This window comes from Rhamphochromis longiceps, linkage group LG9 (genome assembly GCF_057381845.1).
Source record: "Rhamphochromis longiceps isolate RC_006_pf linkage group LG9, R_longiceps_female_GT1.1, whole genome shotgun sequence".
NCBI classification, from domain to species: Eukaryota; Metazoa; Chordata; class Actinopteri; order Cichliformes; family Cichlidae; genus Rhamphochromis; species Rhamphochromis longiceps.
The window spans coordinates 7,287,373-7,312,143 of NC_140565.1; the positions used below are offsets into that span (position 1 = coordinate 7,287,373).

The window sequence follows — 24,771 nt, forward strand, 5'->3', positions numbered from 1 at the left end:
CTGTATGCATTTCCACCCTAAATTTGGATGATGAAAAAAAATAAATAGTAAAAACAAATCTCTTGACAATAGAAACTCTTATGATTGTTTTCTTGGAATTATCTCCACCTTAAAGGTGGTTTGGGAATACTTTCTGGAGCATCCATAGACGATCACCCACGAGCAGCTGTTTAATATAAATGTAAAAACTATATAAAGTTTACTGATTTTGTACAAATGTGTGGAAGTGAAGGTAACAATAGCATGTTTTCTGTGCGTATACTAAAGACAATGTTGAGATTATCAAACATAACAACTTAAAAGAATCCATTTGGGCCATATATATATGAAGAAAAATATCCTACATAAAACACACATGCAACATTATGACCAGAGGATCACATTGTCTGTAATAGGACAGCTTCCATAGCTCTTTTGAGTGTATGAAAGAGTGAACCACTAATATATGTTCATTCTTTTATGTATGTTGAGCACTCGAGCCAAATGGAAAATTTCATTCTGCTGATTATCCAGACAGTCCTACTCTCCGACTACTGCCCTCCATTTCCGTCTCAGATATCTTGTCCTCACCAGTTCTCTACTCTAAATATGGTACCTCAGATAAGTCCTAATAAGCATGCACAAGTTAAATGCCCATTTTCTCCTCTATCTACTGTTGCTATCAGCTATAGTAGCTTTTATTTGCATAAGCCTGGGTAGGGGAACTCCAGGCCACAAGGGCCAGTGTCCTCCAGTTTTTAGATATCACCCTGGATCAATACACCTGATTCAAACGATTAGTTCATTACCAGGCTTCTGGAGAACTTCAAGATATATTGAGGACGTAATTTAGCCTTATAAATAAGCTGTGTTGGATCAAGGACACATCTAAAATCTTCAGGACACTGGCCCTTGATGCCTTGAGTTCACCATCCCTGGCATAAGCGCTTAGCCTTCACAAACATGGTACATTTTAGAGAATGGAATCACCAGACACCCTACAATAGGATATTTTCACAGTACTTAACTCATAATAAATTATGTCCTCAAAGTTGAACTTAATCAGTATCTGTTTTATCCAGAAAGATAAAGCTATCTCACTTCAGTTATGTCATTTATGAGATTGTCAAGCACACCAATACTGTCACTAAAGCCTGTCATCAATGTTGCCATAAGACAGAGTCAGTCTCCTGTCAGGTTGGGATTGAATAGGGTCAGATTGGCAATTGCATGCAATCCGTTTCTGATAATACAGCAATTAACTGTAAGAAAAGCACATAGCTGTTGTTGTCTACATAAACAGTTTTGCTGGAATATAACCAGAGTACAGCCAGTTGAGTTGTGCTCATTAACAATGTCATCACACCGCATGAGTGTATCTGTCTGCATTTATAACATTTATTTGCAAATCTTTAATGTCTTTGAGAGTGACGGCAGTTGGTGCAAGTCGGACTGCAACTGTTTGCAGAACGGTTGCACTAATTTTTTTCCAGCTTGTTTTCAGTTAGGAGGTAGATTTATCAAGCATAGTGTTGGGTTTTATTTATTTTTGGTTGAGATGATTTAATGTAAGTTTATTCAGCTACTATGACCTCTACTGTTCATATTCCCATGGTATTTTAATTTATTTAATGAAATAAATAAACACCCTTAATGAATTCCTCCAGCTACGTATCTAGGGCTGCACGATTAATCGTTAGAAAATCGCGATCTCGATTCATACTTATGTGCGATCTCATTTCCAAATGACAACGATTTAAAAAAAAAAAGAAAAAAAAAAAAAAGACGATGACGACGATTGTACCGCATTTTGATCTGGGACGTAATACAGAAGCTGTGCCGTGTGATGCTAAAATTAGCAGGGAAAAAACAACGGAGAGCACGTCAGGGATGACGAGAAAGTGACAGGAGAAAATCCGTTCCGGTCAACCACCCAAACATCAATAACGGGAACCTTATACAGCGCCTCCCTATACCCGTCGAACTCCCGCAGGCACAAAGAAATTACGGAGGCTATTACTTATCACCTGACCAAAGATATGGCTCCCATCAACACTGTGCAAAACGAGGGATTTAGGAAAATGATCAACACCCTAGACAAACGCTACACAGTGCGTTTCTATTGTTGCACTACCTGCTCTATACATGCTGTGTCGAGCAACGGTGGAGACGGAATTTCAAGCAGTACAACATTTTGCGCCAACGACAAAACGTGAGACATTTGTTGTTTTTATGTTTATTTATTGTTTTTATATTTATTGTTTTTATGTTCAGTCTCAACTGTTACGAAGTTGATGTGCAGTTAATAAGTGCAATAAATATTTATACTGGAAAAGAAAATCGTGAGAGAATCGTGATCTCAATTCTAAGCCAAAAAATCGTGATTCTCATTTTATGCAAAATCGTGCAGCCCTATACGTATCAGTGTGTCATGTTTACAACCGTTACACTGCTCTTACAGTGACATCCAACCAAAAAGTCAACTTTACATGATGTTTAAATCCAGTATTTACCGACTTTTTTTTATTTTTCCAACCAATCTTGTGAGCTTTGGCACATTTTTACTGGCAAACCATTTTTCATGTGCTTACATTCTGCAGATTATGGGTGTGCACCACTATGACTTTCATGTTCCTAGCTCAAACAGACCAATAAACATGAAAGAAATGCTTTGGTAAAGGTCTGGTTAGAGTCCAGCCACATTTGAACAGCTCCCAGAGTGCTCCCTCTTGGGCGTGTGGGTTTCTCACAATAACTATTAAGTAATTTTGGGTCGCTATTGATTTGACATTGTTTCCATTATCAAATGCGTTAGGCAGCTGCAAACTGCCTGCTTTTCTGTTACTATCAGTGTGGAGTAAATCTCTGCTGACTAATTGTTTCATTACTAACTGTTTACCAGATACATGGTGGAAACAAACCAAGAATTATCTGAAGTGGCAAATTGAAGTCATAAAAGTGGGCTTCCATTTTTTATTAAAAATATTGCAAAGCCTAAAAACATTTGGTAACCTCATAAAAGATGTGTATGTGTGTTTGACATTACGTGAAAGGTGCCTATTTGTGTACCTTTAAAGATACCGTTTCTCTGTGTTGGTGATGTAGCATCACCTTCCTTGCAAGTAATGGATGCTCACCAAACACATTTTGACATAGTACATAAAATATCCTTTCATATTAACAGCCTTTTGTTGTTTAAATGTCTACCATTATCCCCCATATTGAACATTCTCATATTCTAGGAACCAGATGCTGGCAGTAGAACAACCATTTAATATTCTTGTAAATCACCTTGGTTACATTTAAAGTGGCCTTAGGAGGATATTAGAGAGGATTTTGTGGCTCTAGATGAAATCCCAGAATGTCTTACCAATTGCATTTACAGTTTCTCATGTACACGTCCACCTTCAAGCACATGCTGTTTGCTTCATATTGTGAGACAGTGACACCATCTGGAGAAGAGTGGACTTGATCATTTGTACCTTTCATCAGGAGAGGATGGTTGGCACGGACTATGTGACTGACTGTGACAGTAGCATCTGATTTTTCTAACTGCTGTATTTAATCACCACAAAGTCAGTGTCTGTAAGCTATGTGTGAAATACAGTGTGCATGTAAACCAGCCAACACGTGAACAGTTATCTATTCCAGTAACTGTTTGAAGTGACAGGTTGTGTCTAAGTGCTTCTAACGCTAAAACAGAATACCTGTATTTGGGGAATATGTGATTGAAACATCTTTTAAGCTTGCCCATTATGGTCAGTGTTGACTTTTAAGTCTACTGTTTATTCCAACTGTTTTTATCCATAGTGTGATTTTGTTATTTAATGGCTTCTAAGGTGTCCTTCAGTGTTTTGAAAAGTGACTAAAAAAAGGTATTACTACTACATACTGGGGAGAGTATTAACAGAAATTAAAAATTAAAAAAAATAACCAACATGGACAAGATTACGTCAGCCCTCCTACAGTAGTACTATCATTTGATTTTGTTCTTGTCCATAAAAGAACAATAGTTATGAAAAATTTTGCAGATCAAGGATGAAAACAAATGTAAATGCTTGGGTTTTAGAAAAATGCAGATACACGGTTGAAGTCTTTAGCGTTAAGGAGAGCCCTCACAGAAAGGTTTGCACATCATTTGTGTAGCTGTTGGTTGGTTACTAATTGATGTTCCCAGCTCTGTTTGCTTTTGTAACCCTGTGAAGTATTTAACACCCTGTCATTTGTCAACAGGATCGTCTGCTGTCATTGGTCATTGCTTGACAGTTGAGAAAAGTTTAATTCGGGATCTGCTGACTTCACATCACAGATGGTCATTTAGGCTTTTTTAGCTTAAAGCTTTAAGTTTGGACAGCGCTCTATAGTCTTCTCTGTGTATAATGCGACACGTTCACACATTCTGTCCTTCGTGTCCATCCTTTGTGTTGCCCAGCAGAGCAGTTTGTTTACCTGACAGGTTTAGAGGCTTAGAATATAACACGGAGACACTTAAACGCACGCACGCACGCACGCACGCACGCACGCACACACACACACACACACACACACACACACACACACAAAGTAACAGCATCCATCTGATATCAAACCAAGTGGAGCTTGATACGACCAAAATCTTCTTACTGTGTGATTTGATAGCCTCTCTTTAAGCTCTGCTTTGCCAGTTTAATGACGCTGACAGCAGATGTTCAGTTTTGTCTGCTGAAAGATGACTGAACTCTGCTTGTAACAGCGAGGAAGTCTACGTGTTTTTTTTCTGTCCTTTTAAGTTGTTATTCACAAACTGCTCCTTAAACTGGTGTATTGTAGTTGTCCCTGGCTGATGACTCTACATTGATCCTCTGCAGGTAATCTGACCAGCAGTTAACGTATACGAGGCTGGCAAGCAACACTGATCTGATTCTTACTGATTCATCTGAATGTGGCTAGACAGCACAAGTAGACCTTCACTTTGCCTGCTGACTTTAAAGCCATATCTTCCTCAACTCTGGGGCCTCAACTGACTTCTGTTTTATAAAAAGTTCAGGATTAGCCTAATCTGGTTAAGTGATTAGTGCCCATTTCACATGCTCTTGTACAAAGAGATTAATGGGCAGTCAGTACAAAGGAAGACAGCAGGGTTCTAGGTTGACCGGGCTTCAAGGTAATAGCTGGGGCAGAGCTGTTTCTGCCATTGTCTGTCCGGTTTGTGGGGCTGTAGCACACCTTTGACTCTTTCCAGCTGATGTCTAGCTTAACCTGATCTTAGATTAAGTATGCATCAGGGTTTTAATAGTTTTGCAATTTTCATTAGTTTTTATTTTTATTTAGTTTTGACTTCAGATTTTTAATTTTATATCAGTTTTAATTAGTTTTTACCAATTGTTTGCTAGTTTAGTTTAGTTTTTATTTTTTTGAAAATCCTTAGTTTCAGTTTAGTTTTGATTAGTTTCAGTTATAGTTTTAGTCGTGTTTGCAATAATTAAGTGTAACAAAATCCCAGTTTCATCATATCAGTCATTCTCTTCTGCTTATCCTTGGGTATGTTGCTATTCCAGCTACCATACCCTGCACCCTGCACAGGTCGCCTGTCTGTCGCAGGGCTAACACGCAGAGACAGACAACTCACATTCCCACCTATGGGTTCTTTAAATAAATAAATAAATAAATTAGGGCAGATGAACAACCATTGATACCAGGCAGCTATAAAATGTATATCTTGGCCCCAATGAGACTATTAACTCTTCAGTGTTCGTAACTTTGGTTCAAGTGAATTGATAAACTTTTTGAAGGCAATTGACTCACACAGTTGTGTAGATATCCCAGTCCTGTTGTCTTGGGATGCATCACGCTGCCTTGCCTGGGGTTAGCTTCTATTTTCTGGGGATGAGGGTTGAGTGTGCTCCCTTACCTTCTCAAGGTAAGCTAGGTTAGCCTTCTTGTGTGAGCTTTTCAAGTGCACTTTAAGGTTTGTGGGATTTTTTTCCCTTGAGAAATGTCCCTCATAATTTGTCTCTTTCCACTACAAGACACTTGCTTCATCCAAAACACAGTCATATTCAAAGTAATCCCAAATTGGACTCTGGCGCTTTCTCCCCACTTTTCCTGACATGATTCTGCGCGTGGACGGAGCAGCAACACAGACGACTCAACTAACATACTGCCACCTGCTGGCATAATGAGACAGCAAGAAATAAATCTGGAAACTAAACTTCATTTTCACCCTTGACTATTGTATGACACACACACATCAACGAAAACTAAACACATTTTTGCTATAAATTCAGTTAATTTTAGTTAGTTTTGTGAACACTCATTACAGTTTTAGTTAGTTTTCCTTTTTTTGTTTTTATTTTTATTTCCGTTAACGAAAATGTTTTTTCACTTCTTGTTTTCGTTATTTCGTTAGTTTTCGTTAACGATAATAACCTTGGTATGCATGACACTAAAGCGTGGTGCTTTGAAAGCACTCACCTCTGGTTGGCCGATGTTAAAAAGAGATATTTATATATGTATGTATTAGGGGTGCAACGATACACAAAATTCACGGTTTGGTTCGATACTTTGGTGTCACGGTTAGATATTTTTTCGATACAAAAAATGTTCATGCCTTTTTAATTTGTCATTTATTAAAATTATAAATATATATTTTAACTCAAAAGTAGTTTTTAAATTTAATGTTGCTGAAACAACAAAGGGATAAAATAATAAATCTATCTGATCGAGAAATCACTCATCTTTGGAAAAGAGAGTTTATTACAGAGAAATGGCTCTTTCCAAAATAAAAGCTATACTATACGCGTCTTCTGGGCTATATTCTCAGCAGCACATTGAACATATCAGGTCCCCATAAGGAGAATCATGTGCTAACGGCTGTCTAAATGACTCGGGTCAAGTTTGTAGCATGCATCCTTGTTGTTTTTGTCTGCTTCCACTTGTCTTTGCACTAGGATGATGTCGGAGTAAATGTGCAGTCATATTCGTTGTGTTCCCACTAGTGCTGTCAGCGTTAATCTCGTTAAAATGACGTTAACGCCACAACACGGCAAATCTCCGTTAACGAGCTAACTGCGCTAACGCACTAGTTCCCACCAATGTAATTGAGCATTGCGTGGCACATCCAACATACTGTTTTACTTTTGTCCATGACGCGCTTACCTTCAAGGTCATACATCACATGAAAACCAAAATAGTTTCAAACGCCACATCTGAATGAGGGTGGAGGAGGTTCAGTTCGCCATGTTGCAAGGAGAGCTTAACTTCTGTCTCGCTAGCTTGCCCTGCGCTCAGTGAATCTGCGTTCGACTACTCCGCCTAGGCTGCACTGTCGAGCGCAGATCCACTGAGTGCTCAACACAGACAGCCTCGTCAGAAGGAAAGTTGATAAAATAAATTAAAAATTTTGTATTGTTCGATACATATCCGTACTGAACCGAAAGCACTGTATCGAACGGTTCAATAGCGATACGAGTATTGTTGCACCCCTAGTATGTTACATATATTCATTGATGCATGATCATTTTCAGATCATTTTTCTTTCTGAAAAACTGAACAAGTTATTTGCTAATTCAGAAATTAAATACAGGGGGGAATAAAAATTTTAATGGCATCTGTTTTTATGGTAAAAAATTTCTTAGTGTGTGTGTGTGTGTGTGTGTGTGTGTGTGTGTGTGTGTGTGTGTTACGTCATAGTCTAGGGGTACAGGAGCACAACATAAGGGTTAAAAGGAAGGTGACCCCACCCAGGTCCCCAAAGCCAATTTACAGATTAAGGTGATTTTATTGCTACATGTTTAGACATCTTTGTGAGGACAGAAAATTATATACCTGTGGAGTACAACAGACACTTATGGGGACAAAGTGCCTGTCCCCATGAGTTCGAAGGTATTTTAGAGGCTCAAAATATGGTTTTAGTGTCACGGTTACAATTAGGTCATGGTTATGTTTAGACTAAGGGTTAGGTATGAACCTTTTCATGGTTAGGGTAAGTGGCTAGGGAAAGCATTACATCAATTAGATGTCCTGAATAAGATATGAAAATGTGTCTCATACTGTGCTGATCAATGCAATGTTTGTGACACCCTGAAGGTCAGGCAGGAGGTCAGCCCTGTACCTGTAGTTTAAATCGGTAAACACGAATCGATTCGGAACGATGTACTGCACAGCTCTCATTTCAGAGGGCATGTGGTAATTCTGCTCTGTCAGCACCACAAATGTGCTTTTTATTAACGGGGGAAAAGGATTTTTGTATCTTTCCTCTTTGCTGTGTGTGTGCGAGAGAGGGAGGCTGAGAGCACATTGACTCATCCTTCCTTCTTCCTCCAGCTCCACTAACCTAAACCAATCTCTCTGTTTTACTCCAGACTGTAAGCTTCTGCATACTCTGCTTGCTTTCTTTGCTCCTCCCCATTTTGTGTGTGTGTTCATACATGCACACACAGTGATCAGTAGCTTAGCAAGGTTGAGTGAGAGAACTTGGGTGTGTATGTGTGTGTGTGCACACACTTGGACATGTGTGCTTGCCGGTCTGTCAGCAGGAGGGTGAGGGTGCTTTGTGATGCATGGCTGATGTCGCTGATCGTCGTCGTCACAGGCCACTTTTCACACACACAAGCACCCACACACTGTCACAGAAATAGCTGATCCTCACGTTATCCACACAGCTCGGGGCAGCATTCCTGACTTCAGCACCTCACTGGCAATATCTTTCTACTTTGAGCCCTGTACTACTGGAGTTTCACAGGGACCACTGCTAGGAACCCAGCCCCCTTCCCGCCCTTCTTTTTAGCCCCGCTCCTCAGGATGGAGCACAGGGGAGGGTCTCGACAGAAGGGTAAGTTTATCTTCACTCCTTCTTAAAAGCCGTTTTCTACCCCCGCGGTCGCTGCACTGATAAATTGTGATTATATTGTGAAGAATTGGTTCAGTGTGTAACGTGCATATATATCTTCAGAGGTATAAATTTGGGTTCAACAGAGGTCGTAGTGTCTCGCTTTCTCTGTATTCAGTGTGAATTTAAGGGATCAAGATGCTTTACTCCTTTATTGTTGTTGGGTTTTTTTTGTTTTGAGACTCACAAAATCAAAAATCTCAATTTTTTGTAAAGTGTGGGAATCGATGGGCGGAGCATGGCACAAACTTTCCCAAGCAGAGTTTAGAAATTTGCCCTAAAAATAAATGCACTGACATCCAGCAAAGGGCAAAGTGCATAAAAATATAAATTCCTTCTTGTTTCTGCCCTTTCCTAATCTTGGGGTCAGTAATGGAATCTTTTTTATGCATTAACCACAGGCTAAAAAAATAGATTTTTGACTTGTAATTTTTGAATATCTGATATTCTCTCGGTATTGACTTTTTTAAAACCTTTGTGTCTTTTTCTGCCCACCATAGTACATTGAGCCACGGGCTAACACCGACAGTGTTAGGCAGCTTACAGCGTCATCACAGCGGACGGCTTAGTGGTTATAAATAGGATGCGTGGTCATTTATTACCACAGTGAATATAGAGGCTGAGCCTAGCCATTAGCACATCCTCAATGTACCTGCACATATATTTGGAGTAAGTAGCAGAGTGCTGATGGAGTCTAACTTTAGCCGTGGCTTCTGAACAGAGGCGAGCTGAAAGACGACTGACTGTTTGAGAGAAACATCGAGCTGCCTCTAACCATCTTCAACTGTGCAGAGCACGGTGGCACAATCAGGGAATCCCACTCTGTTATGTAACAACGCTGACTGTGATGTAAAACAATGAGTTTGGAATTGCAGATGTTGGGGGCAGTCTAGCATGTAACCATCTGGACTCTGTTTATCCTGCTCTTAACCTCCTGTGTCCTGCAGCTTTCATGAGTATCATCCAAAAAGTAATGGTGGCCACAAGGTTTGCTCTTGCATGCGTAGGTGTGTGCCACTTCAAATTAATTTATGAGCTCTAATGCACTCAAATGTATTTCTCACTAAGTGTTAATGTCTTAAATACAATTTTATCTCACTGCTGAAACACAAAACAAAGCCAAACATAATTTTTTCCTGAGCTGATTCAAATTTTTCTTGGCAGTTAGTGTGTGTTGTTAGCAAGCTTTAGCTCATGCCAAAGGTTTCTGTCCACCTTGAAAGCATTGGAGATAAGGGGCATGATGGTTTTTGCTACTTAGGCGGTTAATTTAACCTTTCTATATTTCCATTTAGTTAGCCCCAATTATATATGCCCTTCAGCAATGTCGCATTTGTTGAGGTCACGTAATGCGCTATAGCACCAGCAGTCTGTCCTCGGCACCTGCAAAAGTGGATCATGTACACAAACACACACAGCTTTAACCGTCAAACCCACCTGCATTCATTCATCACACATTACACAAGAGGCTTCAGCCTGCTCGTTCCTTATGTTTTTTTATTGCTCAAATCCCAAACTCTTTCTTACATTTGAATCATTTTGCCATCAGTGTATGAGGGAAAACTGCACTAATCATCACAAATAATTCTGCTACTTAAAGCTCACTTTTTAAAGTGTGCTGCTCAATACTGCAAATTGAACATTTGCAGTATTTGTAGCTTTAGTGTTTTGCTGTAACATGAGCTAATGCAGGGTTAGGGACACGTTCTTGTACCTGGTTGCTCTTGCTTAGTCTGTACCAGCTGTGATTGAATATGCGGCTCTTTAACTGCAAGCCGGTCTGCTCCATTCACCGGGACGTACCTTACATGTTCTGTCTGCTGTATCTGCTTTTTTTTGCTGCCTCGTAGTATGTTTGGTTCAGACACTGCCTGTTTGGATGAAAACATCTGCTTGTTCTGGATGGAAATGAGGGGGGATTAATGAGTGTGTGAGAGTAAACATTACAGAAGATTTGGAAATGATGACCTGTGTGATGAAGGCAGGGTTACACAGTGAAAAGATCAGGCAGGAGCAGTTTTTAGGCTATGGTTGGCAGGAGACTCTTGCTTTCTTTGTTGTGATTATTTAAATATAGTGAAGGTTGGACACTAATGTTGGTTTTGTTTGGTTTAATCCTCTAATGCTGGGCGAGATGAGTGGTTAGGGGCTACTATGGTTACATAAATAGTAGGGGTGCAACGATATTCGTATCGATATTGAACCGTTCGATACAGTGCTTTCGGTTCGGTACGCATATGTATCGAACAATACAACATTTGTAATTTATTTTATCAACTTTCCTTCTGACGATGCTGTCTGTGTTGAGCGCTCAGTGAATCTGCGTTCGACTACTCCGCCTAGGCTGCACTGTCGAGCGCAGATCCACTGAGTGCTCAACACAGACAGCATAGTCAGAAGGAAGAGCGCAGGGCAAGCTAGCAAGACAGAAGTTAAGCTCTCCAGATCTGGCGTTTGGAATTATTTTGGTTTTCATGTGATGTATGACCCTGAAGGTAAGCGAGTCATGGACTAAAGTAAAACAGTATGTTGGATGTGCCGTGCAATGCTCAATTACATGGGTGGGAGCTAGTGTGTTAGCGCAGTTAGCTCGTTAACGTGTTGGCCGTCTAGCCCCATGCACGGGGCGATCGGCGGTAGCTCGTTAACGGAGATTTGCCGTGTTGTGGCGTTAACGTCATTTCAACGAGATTAACCTGAAATCACTAGTAGGAACACAATGAATATGACTGCACATTTACGCCGACATCATCCTAGTGCAAAGACAAAAACAGTCATTTAGACAGCTGTTAGCACATGATTCTCCTTATGCTGCTGAGAATATAGCCCGGAAGAAGCGGATAGTATAGCTTTTATTTTGGAAAGAGACATTTCTCTGTAATAAACTCTCTTTTCCAAAGATGAGTGATTCCTCAATCAGATACAGGGCTTGCAATATCGCTAGCCCGACGTCCTGGGGCTAGCGATTTTTTTCAGTCGGGCTACCAAAATCTATCTCTTCCCTGCCCGTCGGGCTATTGTAGGAAGAAAAATATATGTCAATGCTTTTGCATTCTTTCAGAAATGTAGCTGGGTAATTATGTCATTGGCATCGGTGAGCCACTGTCAATATGTGACATATTGAAATCGCGTTTGAATTTGCGCTTGTTTTTTGCTTTCACTTTGCAATCGTGCGAACTGTGTATAGAGAGCGACAGCACTGATCTGTGAGTGATGAAAATTTGTGCACCAATTCCTCTGACATCGTCTTATTAATCGTTAGCTCACTATGCAAACATGACAAGTGAAATCTCCCGCAGCAAGCTTAAACATGTGAGAGGTTGATCGCACAGAGAATCGCTGAGCTTATGTGAGTGCGTGTGTAAAAGCAGGAGGATATATATTTCATTTCTTCTGAGCCAAATAAGACAGGTCAGGGTGAAGAAGTGACAGCCAAAGAAAAGCTTACCACAAAACGGAGAAGTTATGACAAATCAGACTATAAGGCAAAAAGAAAGTGCAGCTTCATGGTTTCATGGACAAAAGAATTTCTGTGGCTGCAATATGACGAGCTAAATAACCAGGGCTGCACATAAGTGGTCCGCAGGTGCGCATTCGCTGTCAAAATAAAAAACGCGCACAAGGGTTAGGGTTAAATTTAAAAACTGTACTTTTGAGTTAAAATATATATTTATAATTTTAATAAATGACAAATTAAAAAGGCATGAACATTTTTTTTGTATCGAAAAAATATCGAACCGTGACACCAAAGTATCGAACCGAACCGAACCGTGAATTTTGTGTATCGTTGCACCCCTAATAAATAGATAATCATAAGAGGAGCATCCAGACGGGGACTATCAGCTGAGCATAACCGTGTGTGTCCTTTGTTTGACATGCTATAACCTTTGCTTTGACACTTCACTATAAACTGCTGATCTGGTTATTCATGTGTCCACATTCCTTCTTCTTTTTTTCTTTTTTTTTACATGTAGCACTGGCTGGCTTTTTCCTCACAGGTGCATATTTGCAAACATTTACATCCTTTGCTCCTTTTGAACTAGATTGCAGTGCACCATCAGCAATCTTGAGCTGACTTGAGAACAGATGATGTAAGGACTTTGCATCAGCAAAGCAGGATGGGTAATAATCTTGGTGGAATGATTACCCAAACAAAGGGGTAGTTTGGGGCAAGGCAGGTTTATTTATAAAGCTCATTTGAAACACTACAGTCATCATGATGCTTTAGTTTCAGGCAAAAATAAAGAGGAAAGAACCAGAACAAGACTTTTGCTTATTTGTTTCTTTATGATATGGTTGATGATATGATTCACACGAAATTTAGGATTAGACTGCAATCAAATATATTTAAACAAAAACATAAGATCACTGAAAGCAGGGTGAATTAGTCCAAGGTAGATGGCAACTTCTGCAATGTGAACAGAGGCCAACATCTGTTCACACCATGGCGATATGTGAATCTCGACCATGTGCCTGTGGACCCCTCCATGCAAGCACACTCACACACATACAGTGACATTTGCGCTAAACCATTCCAGATTATACTTAAGACAGAGGGACATGTGCAGATAATCTTCATCTTCTGTTGAATCCCCCGTATTTGTCCCTGTGATCCGCCCCTTCCTCCACTAAATAATCCACTGCAACAATCACTGCAGCAATTGCAGTATGGGGGGATTGTGGCACCTGGCACTTTTTCTTCGTTTAGGATGTTGAAGTGCGTCTTAAGGTCACCGGAGGATTCGATCACCTCAGGGTGAGACAAATTTGTCGCCCCACACAGACTAGTTGAGATATTTTTAGAACAAAGGAGCATGAGATTGCAGATTTAATTAACAGATGACATCAGTATTCATGTCGGACACAACAATGTGATCCAGATAAAGAAGCAAAGAAAAATGGATGCATAAATGAACAAAAGTTTTTATAATAATGCAGAAAGTCTCTCTGGTTTCTGTTGGCTTGTAGTAAAGAAGGGGTAAAGCCCCTTGATAGTTTTTATTTATATTGTTTTTATTAAATAACCTTAAAGACATCACTTCACACGCTGCAGATAACATCGTTCGGAAAGCTACAACCATGCAGTTAAACTGATAAATCAACTCACCGTCTTTATTGTGTATTCAAACATTCATAGCTATTTTACACTTTTCAGATCACAAAAAATCCTGAACATTCTTGACGTTGAAAGTACTTCATAAAACAATCATGGCTTGATACCTGTATATTAGAGAAATTAGATGCCTTTGAAAAGTCCATTAGGGTGTCTTAAGTGCAGCGTGGGATTGTATTACCAAAGATCCTTCCTTCACTTGAGGACAGGTGAACGGTTCTCTTCACTTCCTGACTGACGTCTTAACCAATTTACATATGGACTTAAAACAGAAACCTCACCTGATTTGGAAACATTGACAGTTTTAGCCTGCTGCCTGGTCTCAAAGAGGATTTAGCCAGAGTCATTTAAGACAATGATTACCGGTGGCGTGTAGCACTGAAAAGAATAGCTAAGTGATGACTGGCTAAGGCTGACTCACCTTTACCTGCACTTGCTTCATGCTTTGCCTTAAATTCACTCATTCCACACTCTGTGAAATATTGTGTCCCTCCCTGATGTTCTCTACGTGCTGTCCCACATAGAACGCTCTTTTACAGAGTGTCACAGTACAAGGACGTAATGACTTTCTCTGTGATTACCAACGGGCTAAGCCACTCTACAAGCCTCTTATTCCCCCAGCAGCTGGATCAAGCAGCAAAAGTTACTCGTGAAATCCCCTCTGCAGTAGGCAGCTCCGGCTGCTGATGAATGGAAAAGGCCCAGCACTGACTGGTTGCGAACTATCAATCTAAACAGGTGGAGAGATGCAGTGCACGTATTTTTGGGCCAGTGTTTAAACTTCAGCTGTTTTGCTCTGGATAGGCTCATCACAGACAGTTGTGTTATTTTTAAGTAGAATAGACTCATTTTATACTGTGGAGCTTCAAACAGCAACTTTATTTACACATATTTACATTTGAACCACTCAGTATTAATACTGACCTTTGCATGTTTCAGTTAAAAAATGCCAAATATAAGCAGATCTTCTGCTTTCCTGCATAATTTAATAACATCAATTCATCTTTTACCTCTGTATTAAAATATAAGCATCTTCTTTTTTAAAAGTGATCAATTTGTGACCCTTTAACTTCTTTGAAGTTAAAACTAATGAGCTGGAGTGCTTAAAAAGACTCCAGTTGTCACTTGCATAGTCTTCGCCCAGATAGAATTGACCTCAGTTTATGTGTGCATGCATGAAAGCAGCATTTGAAGTGGTGTGGCTTTTTGTGAAAAACATAGTTTGCTGCCTTTTTTGTGTCGGGATATAAAGGAGTTGTCCACTTATTTTTTCTGTTTTCTGTCGTGGGTTTGTTCTGCGTGGGTGCGTTGGTATGAACTCTACACACGCCACCTCTGTTTATTTTTCTTGAGTTCCATTTGAAGCTCATATTTATTGCTTCATTTTTTGCCTCATTGGACTTTATTTATAGCGTTTTATTGGTCATAAACACACAACCTATTTTTGACTGTTTTAGTCTCTGCACAGCAGGCTTCAACTGCTTAAACGTCTGTTCACTCCTCCTCACTTTAATATTTCTGACACTATAATGTAATTACCTGCAAATTAAACTAATGGAATGGCACGCACACACACTCACACAATCTCTCTCTCTGAGATGATCTTTATTTATCACATTTATCTGGATTTCACACACCATCACACCCTGCGCTCTAAGGTGTCCGTTCATTCAAAAAGTTTGGTTTGCATTGCTGTGTAGTTTGCCAGCCCAAGCAGCAAAGACGTGGTTCTCAGCTTAGTGCTAGAATGTCCCTTCTGAAGACGGCTGGGTCGCTGTGGGTAATACAGAACAACTACAAGATTCATCATGCAGTTGACAAAGTAGACACAGAGGAAAGACAGCGTGTTTCAAAAACCTCTGCTACAGACCATAAAATAACCAGTGTTATTAATCTTGATGAGGAAAAACATGGGAACCAATACTTGTGTTGTATTTTCAGTGAGAAAATATCCAACACAACTCTTGGTTGCACTGTTATGTATTTTTAAGAATACGAAATATGTTTTGTGTGATCTGTAGTAATGTCTTTGATATTAGTCTTTCCATCTATATTCCCACTGTCCTTTGCTAACTTGCACTTACAGAGTAAGACTTAATTTCTAGTTTAGGTATAAATTATTTATGGATATCTCATCACCATGATGTGGGTTATTAAAAATGCAATGATGTGAGAGTCAGATGCATGACGCCAAAGTGGGTTTAGTGTATGTCCAAAAAAGAAATAAGACTGATTACATCAGATAACAATTGTTAGCAGGAGTCACTGAATATAGCAAGTAATGTATTAATTTTAGATGGAATCACGTCCACCTGTTGGATTGTTTTTTTTCAGTAGGATGAAAATACAAACCTTGCCCCGTCCTCAGGATGGATGGTTACAGGTGTGTTCTAATAGACTGTACTGTCAAACAAAATTCGAGTCTTATTTTTGAACCTGTTCCAAAAAAAAAAAAACCTCCCTGAGACATCTTCAGGGATCACCTCAGCAAATAATGAACTGCGAGGCTCCTGCCTACGATAGCCGTAATGCTCCGACAATCCATCAAGCTGTGCGGGTTTCGTAGCTTAGCAAAGTTGTACTGAAACATTTGACAGATTTTCCAGCGCCGTGTACGACATAAAATAGTTTTGAGGTCAGTAAACACGATCAGAGTTCATACATAAGGCACATGGGATTATAAGGGGCACTGTCGACTTTCAGAAATATCAAAGGATCGATTTTAAGTGCGCCGTATTTTCCAAAACACTCGCTAATAACGATGCCCCACTAGCATGCTCTACCAAAAATAGTGCTTTGTTGTGTATCTGATGGACGAAAGCTAAACCAGTTCCACACCACTGAAGCTGCAGCATTTTTACAACCCAATTCTGGTTCATCTGTTTCATTCAACGATCCGCTTTTGCCCTTCTCATTCTCTCTCGCCGCCGTGCTTTTTCCGCCATGTGCGTATGAAAACAAAGGCACTGCGCATGCGTGTTTTACCCATATTCTATCCTGATATTTCATTTTCTTATCATTGCCCAACATTATACCGGTATTACCGTGAACGGTATGATATGGCCCAGCCTTACTTGGTATAAGTACTTGTCCAAGGTAATTTATCATATTTTTTCAGAGATAACACCATCTGCAATAGCTTTACTAGTGGAGAATAGTTTCATTGTCTTCTTAAAAGATCTTTCTGGCTTCTCCCATTCAATGTTTTTCTGCTACCAGCGTGGTGACATGACATTTGTGGCAGTCCCTGCACTGAGTCAACCAAACTGTCAGGAAGTTCTTGGATATAAGAAGAGGAACGCCTTACAAATGGAAACATGTGATAATGATTTGCATAAGCAACCATCTGAAGTTTTCTTTACTTCCACCGAACATTGTCAGGATGAAGATCCATGAACAGCATTATTATGTACTGTGGTTCTTACAGCAATTGTTTTCCAGTCACTGGTTATATTGAGTTTTGGTTACACGATGTGTTAAATCTCCTCTGCATTTCACATAACGAGAAAACTGTGTTTCTACAGGTGATGGAGTCCCAAAGGAAAACAGTCCTTTTATCAACAACACAGACGACAAAGGCAACAGCTACGATGGCACCAACATGGCACTTTTTGAGGTAACTGCCCAACATCATCATGTGGATGTCGCTATCATTTCACAAGCCAAGGAGTGTGTTCCACTACACAAGGAAATGTGACTGTGCTTAGGCTGGGAAAGAGAAAGCCCAAACTCCACAGTAAAAACTATAAATTCACCAGAACCCTGGCTGAACCTTATCTGCAGCCTAAGTTGGAGCTAGTCTGTGAAGCTCAAACCATTCATTAATGCCAAGTATGCTGGAACAACAGTCTAAGTTGTGGTGAACTAAATAAATAGAAACTCGCAGAGGTAAAAGCACCAATTTACCCTTAGCTCAACAATGTGTCAGTCAAGAAGTTTATTTGCCATAAAAACTGGTACATTCATTTAACTCCATTCAGCTGAACCTTTGCCTGCTGCTTGCCTCTGCCATTTGGCGGACCTTGTTGCTCTGTGGTCACTGGCGCTTGTGTAGAATCAATAAGACAGCCGCGGCTTTTGGTTCTGAAGTTGATCCAGGAATGCTTTTCAAATATGCTTTGAATGGATGAAAATACAAAATTTTGCACAGTTTGTTTTGCAAATGGAAGACTTCATGCGATAACTGCCCATCAAAAGGCCAAATTAAACTTTGAAGTTTTTCCTTGATGTGATATATATGAACATATAATTCCTGCAAGCCCAAAGTTCAAGCATCAGGCTGCTCTGAACCATACTTTCTGTTTCTACTCTTGGCTCTGTATGAACTTAATGAGAGCAGATTTCCTGAATATGCTTCTCAGGTACACGGCTCTGTCTGTGAGCATGAAAGCCCCACCAGCCTATTCTTTTCTTTTAGTATTCAGCCAGTCAGAAGGTAGATGGCTTAAAATGAAGACAGTAGATGCACTGGCTGCACTAAAGCCCAGTATAAGATCTAAAGGAATGATTTTGAAAAACAAATCATACAAGGCTGCTAGTAAAGTTCAGCTATAACAGTTTTGAGCCTGAAATGAGCATAAAAGCTCCCACTGAATGTCATTTTGAAAAGGTCATTTGTACAAGACTGCTGCTGTTTAGCTGTTAAAGATGAGTTTCTTTATTGCAGGAGGAAATGGACAGCAACCCCATGGTGTCATCCTTCCTCAGTAAACTCGCAAACTACACCAATCTCTCACAGGGTGCACAAGAGCACGAGGAGGCTGATGACGATGAGGGGCCAAAGAAGAAGGCTGTTAAGGTAAAGAAGCACACACTGTAGTGGAGCTTTTAGTTTGTGTTTGCATGCATTACATACATGGTAATGTACAGTTGCATATTAACAGTTGTTCTTTTAAATCTGCTGACCTGTCATTATATAACCAGGTCTTTGACCGATGAAGCCACCGCTGTTTGTTTTTGTTCTCTCTGTGCTTTTCCATCTTTAATACATCTCTTAAAACGTTTTTGTTCCTCAGAAAAAAATGTTATTATTATTAATATGCGTGTGTGTATTACTGCTTAGAGGAAGTCTGTTTAGTCACTGAGTCAACATTTTGTTTTGTGAAACGGCTACAGTGAAAAACTGATTTTGCCAAGTAAACAAGAAGAAGAGGCAGGGTCAGGCTCATTTCAAAGATAAAATTCTGATAAACACCATCACCAGTCCAGCACAAGCCTTTCCTTCAGCCTCTCCTTCGATGCTTTTGTTTTGTCATTCTTTGAAAAGAGTAGTTTCCACAGTGCTGCCATGCTTTTGTAACCACAGCCTGGGTCACATCCCAGTTGCCCCATCACGTCCCAATGTGTAGAAATGGGCCTTGAGCACCTCCCACTGGCTTTTAGGAGCATCTTACTAAAGAAAGAAGTGGATGCCATTCTTGGCATTCTTGCACCTCTTTGCCTGAAAAAGTGGGACGAGTATCTTACATTTGGAGTTAGATGGTGGGTAGGCCTGTCATTCTCCTTGCGGTCTTTCTGCTTGTTGTTGTGAAAATACCGTTCCTTGCAAGGAATAAGATGGAAGTCAGTTGTACTTTTGGGGTAGTGGTTTTGACTTATACAGTGTTTAATAATGTGTACTTTCTTTTACACTCTGTCTTTATTTCCCTCTTTGCTTCTGCTTCTTTGTCTCTGGTGATGTTTTTTAATTGTTTTATTTATGGCTGTAAGGGTTTCAGCAGTTTTCAGTTTGCACAGCAGTTTTCACTTCTTTCCTCTGTTGTCATATCCTTAATCACTCCTTCCATCAAACACAAATATTTTTAATGTTTTCTCATCTTCTGCTTTGTCGCTTCTCTCCCAAATCCTCCCCCTGCCCTTCCTGCCTTACAGAGCCCTCAGATGGGGACGTTCATGGGTGTCTACCTCCCATGCCTCCAGAATATTCTGGGGGTCATCCTGTTTCTGCGCCTTACCTGGATTGTTGGCACTGCCGGCATCTTGGAGTCCTTGGCTATTGTCGGCTTATGCTGCTCATGTGTGAGTACTTCATCATCACAGTCTATGTGTTTGTTTCTGAGTCTCTCTCTTTTTGCTTTTTCCCCCTAAAATGTGGCATTAATGCTTGTCTCAAGGCCTAAAGAGTTTGTGAATTAGAAGATTATAAAAATGCAAGTTTTAAACAGCCACAGCTGCATGGCTGATGTGATCTGTGACAATCCAAAGTAGAAAACAACTGTGGAAACTTTAGGCTCACATGGACTACTTACACATATGCTCAGTATGCTGACCTTATTATTTGAAATTAGGCCATGTTACCATGATCATTGTGCTAAACATACTCTAGGTCCATGTTGCATTACAGTAAAGGAAGTATGACTGGTTATGTGCAGAGTAAACGTTGATGGGTGTTTTGTGTTCCCTTCTACATCTCACACCAAACCTTTGTCCTTGAATTTACTTCCTGATTATTTTTTATGATGGAAACCATTTCAATGTATTGATAAATGATAGAATAAGAGGAACTGGAAGGAGCTGAATATTATTTGTTCTTTATCAAGGGCTTTAGCTTTTAACTCATTAGAACAGGATTATGTAAGAGTGTGTGCATGTGTGTGCGCACGGCTGAGTGTTTTTGCTGATTTTGGGTCCAGAAGCTGCTTCGGTTGGTTGACAGCCATAATGAATGGCCAGCAAGATGAATTAGTGGCCACTGATCCCTCCTATATTTAGCCACTGTGACTCTCCATTTCTCCTGCTCGTCCAGCTTCTAATGGTACCTGACTTGACGTGTAATCCGTCCATCTGCAAACTGTCAGAAACATGACGCCGTCCACACCCACACAGTAGCTATATTCACCAATCCCATGGCAGGCAATGGATTATTTCAGCTTAATCAGGCAAAGTAGAAAGGAGGAAAACCCCAGACCCTAAATGCTTTTTGTCTCATAATTAAATCTTCTAATGGCATACCATCGTCTGTTTGAAGAGTAACACTGCCTAAACAAAGAATCAACCGTGAAGTGCATTTCCATTAATAAACCCATTCTTATCAAAACTTTACATTTTTAATATCCACAAATTATCAAATTTGAAGCATGTTATTAATGATCTTATTAGGTGTTTTATATTAGATATTTTGGACCCTGCAATTCATAATATTATACTGAGACCCCCAACAGTGAGATCACCCACTGTGAGTAAGCAATTGGCAACATCGGGAAGGGAAAAACTCCTGCTCTCTCTTTTTAGTCCCTGTCAGCATTTTGGATCAACTGGAGGCTTTTCCCACCTGTGCGGCCCTACTTGCTTTATATGTGCAAGTAGGGCCGCACATGATTTTGGCTTCCCACAGTTAAATAAACACGATTATTTAAAATCCAACACACACACCTGATAATCAAAGCTTCTGTTTGCTAAGCACAGCCAGCAAAAGAAAGTTGGATTAGAAAGATGTCCATGTGAAGTTCAAGTATGAGATAAATAAGAATAAAGAATAATAAAGTATCCTTTTAGGTGACAACACATATGTTCAGTAGGGGTGCAACGATACACAAAATTCACGGTTCGGTTCGGCTCGATACTTTGGTGTCACGGTTCGATATTTTTTTCGATACAAAAAAAAATGTTCATGCCTTTTTAATTTGTCATTTATTAAAATTATAAATATATATTTTAACTCAAAAGTACAGTTTTTAAATTTAATGTTGCTGAAACAAAAAAGTAATAAAAAATATATATATATATCTCAGGGCTCGCAAAATTTCAAAATCCCTGGTAGCCCTTCGGGCAGGGACTCTTCAGTTTTTGGTAGCCCAAAATAAATTGAAGTAGCCTGAATAAAAAAGAGAGCAATTTTTGATTGATGTTTTATTTCCTGTTTTGTTTCCTTTACAATATTATACATTAATAATATAATATTGTAAAGGAAACAAAACATTAATCAAAAAATTGTTAAAAAACAAATTACAACATTGTATAAAAATTACAATCATCAACTCAAATACTTGGTTCTAATCGAACAGAAATTTCTATGAACTTGTAAGAACTGTGTAGGACATGAATCAGTCTGTGTCAGATCAGAATTTGAAATTTCCACTGAAGTCACGGTAAGAGGCAAGTGGAACCAAGATCTAGGCCATTTGCTTTTTGAAGTTTTCAAAGACTGCTAAATTTTGCCAGTGGTAGTTCACTCTTTGCAACATAGTACGCTGTTCTAAACAGATTTTTCAGGTTTATTTTTAGCATGCTTTTTTGCAATTGGTGTTTGTTCTGGGAAAGATATTGCAGACTGAGCAATAATGCATTTCTTGCATTTCTCATGGGTTCTAATGGGGGCCTTTTCTTAAAATGACATTTCGAAAGAATGCAAAAGCATTGACATATATTTTTCCTTCCTACGATAGCCCAACGGGCAGGGCAGAGATAGATTTTGGTAGCCCGACTGGAAAAATCGCTAGCCTGACGTCGCTAGCGATTTTGCGAGCCCTGTATCTGATTGAGGAATCACTCATCTTTGGAAAAGAGAGTTTATTACAGAGAAATGGATCTTTCCAAAATAAAAGCTATACTATACGCTTCTTCTGGGCTATATTCTCAGCAGCGTATTAAACATATCAGGCCCCCATAAGGAGAATCCTGTGCTAACGGCTGTCTAAATGACTCGGGTCAATTTTGTAGCATGCATGCTTGTTGTTTTTGTCTGCTTCCACTTGTCTTTGCACTAGGATGATGTCGGAGTAAATGTGCAGTCATATTCACTGTGTTCCCACTAGTGCTGTCAGCGTTAATCTCGTTGAAATGACGTTAACGCCACAACACGGCAAATCTCCGTTAACGAGCTACCGCGGATCGCCCCGTGCGTGGGGCTGGACGGCCAACACGTTAACGAGCTAACTGCGCTAACACACTAGTTCCCACCCATGTAATTGAGCATTACGTGGCACATCCAACATACTGTTTTACTTTATTCCATGATGCGCTTACCTTCAGGGTCATACATCACATGAAAACCAAAATAGTTCCAAACGCCAGATCTGAATGAGGGTGGGGGAGGTTCAATTTGCCATGTTGCAAGGAGAGCTTAACTTCTGTCTCGCTAGCTTGCCCTGCGCTCAGTGAATCTGCGTTCGACTACTCCGCCTAGGCTGCACTGTCGAGCGCAGATCCACTGAGTGCTCAACACAGACAGCATTGTCAGAAGGAAAGTTGATAAAATAAATTTTGTATTGTTCGATACATATGCGTACCGTACTGTATCGAACGGTTCAATATCGATACAAGTATCGTTGCACCCCTAATGTTCAGTTAACCTCCTAAGACCCAAACTCTTCCACGGCATGTATTTTTAATTTCTCTTTGATATTTGGGCTGATTGGGACCTGATGAATGTAAAAACAAAGAATTATCAGATTTTTTTTAAACCTAATTTTTGTTTCTAAGAAAAATGAGAGCCACATATGAGGATATTTGTTTAAAATTTCGATAGAACAGTAGCAGTATAATGTCCTTGTAAGTGGATATCAGGCCCTTGTAGAGCAAAATTGAGTATTTTGGTCTAATAACCCAAAATGTGGACACCAGGTCCTAGGAGGTTAAAACTGTGATACCTCAAAGAGCTCAATGTTCAGATGTAGTTGAGAGTATTTTATAAATCCAAGTACGGCTGCTGATAAATTCCCGACATGTGGCAGGTAGCTTTAGAGTTACAAATTGGTCCATGTGACGCAGGAACAGTGGGAATGATGTCATCAGTAAACAAATGCCTTCCAGTTCTGGGGCCCGTTCTTCGTACCTCGCTAAGTAGGTTAGCCGGATTAGATTGTTGACGATTTCGCGTGATCCTGGATCAGTCGGTTCCCCGAAGCTCATCCGGGACTTGCTGTCATAGCAACAGAGCCGTAAGCGTAAACCTGCTCGGGAGCAGGTTTACTTTATGTAAACAGGATTAGATCGCGGCCACGCAGGTATGTCCGCGTCATCATACGAAAGCAACAGCGATATTCCACCACTGTTTCACCATAAATAAATAACATCAATGTAACTAAAGACAATGCAGCACCTGATCCATTTATTGATTTCACACAGGTCATTTCCTAAAAAAGGGAAATGTACTATTAACATTCTATTACATGTATGTGATTATTACAGATTTAATTCATATTTCAGAGTAGCAATTGTAAATTACTTCGTGTAATCAAGATGAGAGACCACGGCTATAAAAGCGAAGGTGGATTTGGGAAGCCTGTCGCAGCCATGTCCTGTCCGTATACGCGAGCCACCCATTGCGGAAGGTGCAAGATTGATAAGGAGAGTCCTCAGAATTCAGCGTATATTGCGGGATAGACAGGATCCTTTAGCTCAGCGCGACAGTGTGCTCATAGAGAGATATCGATTTTCCCGTGAGGGTATTATTCACTTAACCAACTTGTTGACGAGGGGGTGCAGGACCACCACCTGTCTTTTTTTTCCTCTGCCCTTTTCTTGGTTGCTGTTATAAACAAACAGATTATTCCAGGGTCTCTTTCCAAGAGACTAAAAGCAATATAAGTGATAAATATTACCATTCTGTAGGATATTCTTATATTTCACTTTTACCTGTTCCCATGTTCTAGTGGGTCCTGTCGTGGCTCTAATGTGAAAGAGGATAAAATATAACATATTATAATATAATGTAATATAATATTGGATAATATAGTGTAATATAATAAATCTACCCTACCGCCTACTGGTGTTGGCCAGAGGGGCCGATGGCGCGATATGGCAGCCTGGCTTCTGTCAGTCTGCCCCAGGGCAGCTGTGGCTACAACTGTAGCTGCCTCCACCAGTGTGT

At 40.0% G+C, this 24,771-nt stretch overlaps 1 protein-coding gene across 6 annotated transcripts in view; it reads left to right on the plus strand.

Annotated features, from left to right (window-relative positions):
• The window catches only part of slc12a7b (solute carrier family 12 member 7b), an 81,228-nt gene that overhangs the window by 33,768 nt on the left and 22,689 nt on the right, over positions 1-24,771 (plus strand). For all 6 annotated transcript variants that reach the window (XM_085418086.1, XM_085418087.1, XM_085418088.1 and 3 more), the window contains exons 2-4: positions 17,486-17,577; positions 18,628-18,759; positions 19,833-19,979. In XM_085418086.1, the coding sequence (XP_085274212.1) occupies positions 17,486-17,577; positions 18,628-18,759; positions 19,833-19,979 (371 nt within the window). The remainder of the gene's footprint in view (positions 1-17,485; positions 17,578-18,627; positions 18,760-19,832; positions 19,980-24,771) is intronic.